The following is a 6229-nucleotide window of genomic DNA, read 5'->3' on the forward strand; positions in this document are numbered from 1 at the left end:
AGGTTCTTCATCACAGAAGACATGAGGTGTTCCAGCTTCTTCATCACGTGTCGACAACATGTTTCACACCGTGTCAACAGCTTCAGCTTCTCTTAGAATTTTAAGGATGTAACACCAAAAATGCCAGATCTTTGGTGTGAGGTTTTCCTTGTTTTGCGCTGATGTGAAATTTTCTCATTTACACTCTCCCAAAGTGGAGGAGCTGCCCCCCCCCCCCCCCGATATGTGGAGCTTCACAGCCGTCAGAATGCAGCTGAATCAGCACGTGTGATGGCGACAGCTCCTTGTTCTGAAATTCAATGAGATTAAAGCAAACGGGAATGAAAAGTAGCGGCTGATGAGCGTTGAAGTCATTTATTTTCCACTTGAGATAAACTGAAGCCTTGAGGAGGATTTTGCCGGCGATCTTTAAGACGTGACAGTGTTTGTGTTTAAAACTGGAGAGTGTAGCTCACACGATGAGAGCAGAGCTCAAAGCCTCCTGAAACTGCAGGGTAGCACCTCAACGCCCTTGTTGCTCATCGTTTCTGCTCCTGTTTTACAAAAGACAAACTTTAGGAGCCTTCTGCAGAGGCTTAGCACAGAAACATTATGGCAACAATGCACACACACAAATGTTGTACGTGCACACAAACACTGTACGTGCACACAAACACTGTACGTGCACACAAACACTGTACGTGCACACAAACACTGTACGTTCACACAAACACTGTAAGTGCACACAAACAATGTACGTGCACACAAACGCTGTACGTGCACACAAACACTACGTACACACAACGTGAGCGGTTCACCAGACTGACTAGTGATGAGGAGCCTGCAGAGGAACACTCATCGTACATTATTTAAACTTGGTGAATTCATCACAGACCCATTCACACACCTGGATGGAGACAGCTGTAATAATGTGGCATGTGCACACATGTTAGTAACTACATGATGTCATCAGGCTAATGAGCTAAGCTCATTTTATTAATGCAGAGCCCATAAATCCTAATTTTACACAGTTAAACATTGGAAACAAATCATTTAAATCAATAAACTGAACATTATTTTAGGGAAAATAAGGTAAATGTGAATTATATTTTATTTTCATTTTATTTGGCAGCAACGATCTAAAAACCGTTGCGACAGGATGATGTTTCCCTCCATGAAGCATCGCCTCGTCTTCGAACAACATCCTGCAAATATCTCCGAACAGAAGATGGTTCTGTGGTTTTTGGAGCGGGTGTTGTCCCGTTCTGGTCTGATGAAGTACTCTGGATGTTTAACAGTCTTGGCTTTGGTTGGACGGGAGCAGGTGTTCTAAAAACGGTTTAGGTGTTTTTTTCCAGATGTGTAAGCTGTCCATGCCAGAGGCACTAATGCACCCCCATACAATCAGAGAGGCAGGTTTTTGAACTGTGCATTAATAATAACAGCCCAAATGGCTTGGACCCAGTTCTCTAAGTGTGTTGTCCCAAAAACATTAAGTTTGATGTGTTGACCACAGAACACTTCTGGACTTTGACTCAGTCCATTAGAATGAGCTTTAGTCCAGAGAAGACTGTCTTCTTTGCCTGATAGAGCTTTAAGCATCGTCTGTGGAGAGCACAGTGAACTGTGTCTTCAAGGTTCTGGAAGTCCTGAGCCCCTGTCATGAACAGAACCAGACCTGCTGGAGCTCAGAGACTTGGACAGATTGTTCTCTTGTAAAATTGCTCCACTGTTTCTGTTTACAGTTTTTTACAGACTGGTGAACTCCTGCGTGTGAGCTCAACGGAGGTAGCTAACCCAGCGCAGCGGCACTGAGGCGAGTCAGACTCACACTTTTAGTAAAACGTGCATTTGCTCCCAGTGGAGAATATTAGGAGGCACTGGGAGGGTGGATTTCTTGGATGTTTTTCTGTACTGAGAAGAAGGTGGAGGACTTCAGGTACGGATGGCCAATGAAGAGAAGGGTCCGGGTGATGGTGGTGGTTCTGTAGTGAATCCGGAGGTGAGCGGCGGTGGAGCAGCTAGACAATTTGAGGCCAAGGTAAAGGATCGCAGGAGTTCAAGGTAAGGCTCATCTTGGAGGCACAGAGGAGGAAAACAGGTGATCCAAGATTTGTTGTGAGGGAGGAAGGTTCTAGAAAACAGGTCAATCCTCATCCAGAGGAACACTGGGAGGCCGACAGCACCACGACTGGTATCTAATGCTCCAGCAGGGAAGGAACACTTTCACAGCGTTCAGGCCCCTGGACCTGGTCAGAGGAAATGGACCACAGCTGCTGGTCGTTGACTCCGCCCAGAACTCAGGAACCTGCAGAGAAAACACCTGAATCCTGCAGCCAGGCTCCGCCTCTCTAAAGAGCTCCTTTTGGACCCAGTTCTCTAAAAATGATTCATCTAAACAGCTGTTAAATGATCCTCAGATGATTATTGATCTGTGATTTATTCTTATGTTTACAGGTTTGTGTTGACCCTGTCCAAACTCTTTGAAGTGTGGTCATACATTTTATGACATTTACCTTTTTTTTTTTCTGAAAGTGTGTAACTTCTGGGACTCTTGTTGCTCTTCTCTCGTCTCTTGTCTGTTAATGGCAGCTCTGTCGCAGTGATCTTGGCTGACCCCTGCCATGTCTGGCAGCGTGAGCCGATTCCTCACATTTAGGAGACATTTCGCTGAATTTCAAGAGGCAGAAACATTTAGTTGGAGTCAGACATGTTCTGGTTAGATGAAGGTTTTTGGAGGCCAGGTTTGACTTCAGATAAATTCATTTTTTTTGTTGTTTTTTCCAATTTGTCAACATTTGATCAAATAATCAGGTTTTTTTTTCAAGTAGTCGTAAATTATGAACTCAAACATAGAAAGGTTGTCAAATGGTGCAGTTTGAAAGAGTTTGAACCAGCCAGATGTTTGAATAGCACTGACTCGATCAAAGCCATGTGGACGCTCGAGTCACGTGGTTCCCGTGTCCAAGAACTCCAAGAAAGTCCTTGTAGGTAAACAAATTTGGCAAAAGTGCACAAGCGTAAATATCCAGAGAAGCCGTTAGGTGGAAACATAAGAGGGAATCTGCTGCAAGATGATAAAGAAAAGAGAAAGGTCAAGTTACGTGTGTTGCATATTTTGTAAGAACTGAGAACACTTTTATTGAGGTGGATCGATAAGAACAAGAACAATGTTAGTCCTGACCAGGACATCTTTTACTTTTTGACAAACCCAAGTGCAGAACTTCTGGAGAGTGTTCAAACTTAATTGTACATTAACCAAACCTACCTGACCTTTCTGACCTTAATACTTGAGCTGCCGGACAACACAAGAACAAAGTTCTGCCTAGCTGACGTGTCGAGAACAAGCTGAGAGGATCTGTGTGTGTATCTGTCCTGCCCTCCTCGTGTTTGTCCCTCATGTGTTCAGCTCCGGCCTCTGCCACCTGTTGTCCTCCCCCAGGTGTGTGTGTGAGTTTATTCCTTCGTTAGTGTGTTTCTTTATTGTCCGGGGATTGTCCTGGATGACGTCGTGTTCTGTCCTCCCTCCATGTTTGCTAAGAAATGTAAGTTTTGCTGCCACATCAGCATTTATTTTTATTTAAATAAATTATTCATTTATACTTTGAGTCCTGTCTGCACCTTGGGTCCAACCTCAACACATGATCCATGATCCATGATCCAAGCTGCAAACACTCCCAAACCACAGCTGTGTGTGAGCAACAAGGAAAAAGTCTTTCTTTAAGCTGCTGGCTTGAAGAAGGAGCACGTACCTTTGATTGTCTGTGTACCTTTTGTGCAGAAACATCTGTATGAGGGATTGTGCAGAAACATCTGTATGAGGGATTGTGCAGAAACATCTGTATGAGGGATTGTGCAGAAACATCTGTATGAGGGATGTTTCTTGGACACATTTTTTGTTTTTGTTTTTCTAAATCAGATCGATTGCCTAAAACTGAATTTCAGAGTTCTTGCTACCTTTACGGTGTACAACATAGATAAATGTAAAGATATTGAGTGGAGGGTTACAACCCTGAACCTGAAGTCCTGCCTGTTTTAGTAAAGTGTGAGTTGTGATTCTGTGCACTGACACACTTGCTGTGCATCTCGAAGAACATCCAGACTTCTTGTAAGTGACAGAAGCACCGCGTTAAGTGTCTGAATTTACAGTTTTCCATTAAAATTTCAAGAGGAGCTGCTTAAAGCGAAGCTGCACTCTAACCACAGCTGACGGGCCCAAAGGGCCGCAGAAAGAGCAAAGTGTGGGTTCAGAGTGAGAAACAGCTGCAGCTAAAGCAGCTGCTGACACACCGACTCTGACAACAGCTGGAGCTTCACCTGCCCGAAGGCTAACGAGCAGCAAACGTTCTGTGTCACTCTGTTCCTTAACGTCAACTCTCCAGCTCAGAGTTGACGAGGTCAAAGCAGAATTTATTAGTTAATCTACAGTTGTAGTGCTGTGAAATATTCTAATATTGTTTATTACAAGTAATAAACAGATGACACATCTGGGCAGTCGCATGAATAAATTGTGACACTACACTCGAACCATATCAGTCCTGTTTTATGTTGGCAGTTATATATTTATTACTTTTGTGGATGCGTATTGTTTATTACCTTGTTCAGAGTCAGGGGTGGATCATTTCACAGTTTTATTGTGCAGGAGACAGACGGAAACAATAAGCCTGACGATTATTATGTTTGGATGTTTGCATAATTTTCCTAAATTGTAGAAATGCTTGTATTTATTTGCTTGATGTAGGAGTTTGTTGTGGAGTGAACACATCCAAACACACACAACCAAATATTGAACTAAATATTTTTCTTTGTTTTTGCATAATGAGACTCCTAGTCTGTTGTTTTATCCAGGAGCAGGAACAACGCTGCAAACATCGGAAGCTTCTGCTCCGTTTTCATTTGGATGTAATGATTTTCACTCGCAGGTCTTTGTGCAGCTCCAAAGGTGAACCGTTCTGTCCATCCGTGTGAGCACAGTCAGCTCGTTGCTTCTTGCTCAGCAGACGTTTCAGGAGTCGATGACCCCAACGTGTTTTCATGTGCTGTAGAGTGGGTGTTGATCTGAATCTGTCTGGATAGGACTGTTTGTCCTCACACCTGCACAACTGACAGGACACATTTAACACTGAGCTCAAAACTGATGTTGGTTTAAACGTTAAAGCTCCTCATTACAAAGTCATAAAGACCAGTCCATAAAAACATGCAGTTTGTTGGCTCCTCCCTCTTCAGGAGTCTTCACAGCAACTCAACCTCCTCCATCTCACCCTGTCCTCACCCTGTCCTCACCCTGTCCTCACCCTGTCCTCACAGCCTTCCCTCCTCGTGGTCTTCAACTAGCACCCTGGTTGTCAGCAGAACCGGTGGCGGTCGCTGTTAACCATTTACCTGGGCTTGGGACCAGAACCAGAGATGCACTGGCCTGTGATGACCTTTAATATAACGTTTGTGAGCAAATTAGTGATCGATGCCAACTACCATTTATGTTCATTTATCAGAAACAGCTAAATGGGCAGAAAATAGATAAAACGGTCAGAACGAACACAGAATAATTCATCCAGATTATCTGACTCAACCGTGTTAGATATGAGCTTGTTTAAAAGAAACGATAAATGAACCATTGTAGAGTTTTCACAACCGTTTCATGTTTTAAAGCTTTGCTCGGTCCTTTTGATGCTCCACTGTTCTGCCTGATATTTAGTCTTGGCAGCTCGTTTACTTGTTCATTTGCTTTTTTTTAAAACCAGATTGACCCTTTTTAAAAACCTAAATATCTCCAAGATGTGAGGCCTGTCTGTTCACCTGCACAGACCACGGCCAGCCCCATGGAGGTCAACAATCTGACCTTCCACGAGCTCTTCTGCTTGTTCATTCTGTGTGGACACACATTTCAGATGTACATTTTGATATATTCAAGGATTCAACGGATTTATTTCAATCTCATCACATGTGGCACATGAGGTGGAACAAAACTGTGTACACAGGGTCCCAGTTACATCCAACAAAAGTATGAAATGTAAAATAAAAATGGTAAAAAGATCTAAGATATGAACTAAGAAATATGCTAAACTAAAAATACACAAAGCACTAAGCATAAAAACAATACGCCAAACAGCAGCACGAACATGAGTCCGTGTGAACAGATGAGCACGAACATACACATCAACATGAAACAGATCAGCAGCTAAATGAAACAGATCAGCAGCAATATGAAACAGATCAGCAGCAACATGAAACAGATCAGCAGCAACATGAA

The 6229-nt window shown here is 43.2% G+C and overlaps 1 protein-coding gene across 1 annotated transcript in view; it reads left to right on the forward strand.

Moving 5' to 3' along the window:
* The window catches only part of LOC119412900 (glutamate receptor-interacting protein 2), a 153335-nt gene that overhangs the window by 45424 nt on the left and 101682 nt on the right, over window positions 1-6229 (forward strand). The window contains exon 2 of the mRNA XM_037679936.1: window positions 4186-4213. Coding sequence (XP_037535864.1) covers window positions 4186-4213 — 28 coding nt within the window. The remainder of the gene's footprint in view (window positions 1-4185; window positions 4214-6229) is intronic.

Source organism: Nematolebias whitei, chromosome 7, assembly GCF_014905685.2.
Source record: "Nematolebias whitei isolate Nwh7 chromosome 7, NemWhi1, whole genome shotgun sequence".
Taxonomy (NCBI): Eukaryota; Metazoa; Chordata; class Actinopteri; order Cyprinodontiformes; family Rivulidae; genus Nematolebias; species Nematolebias whitei.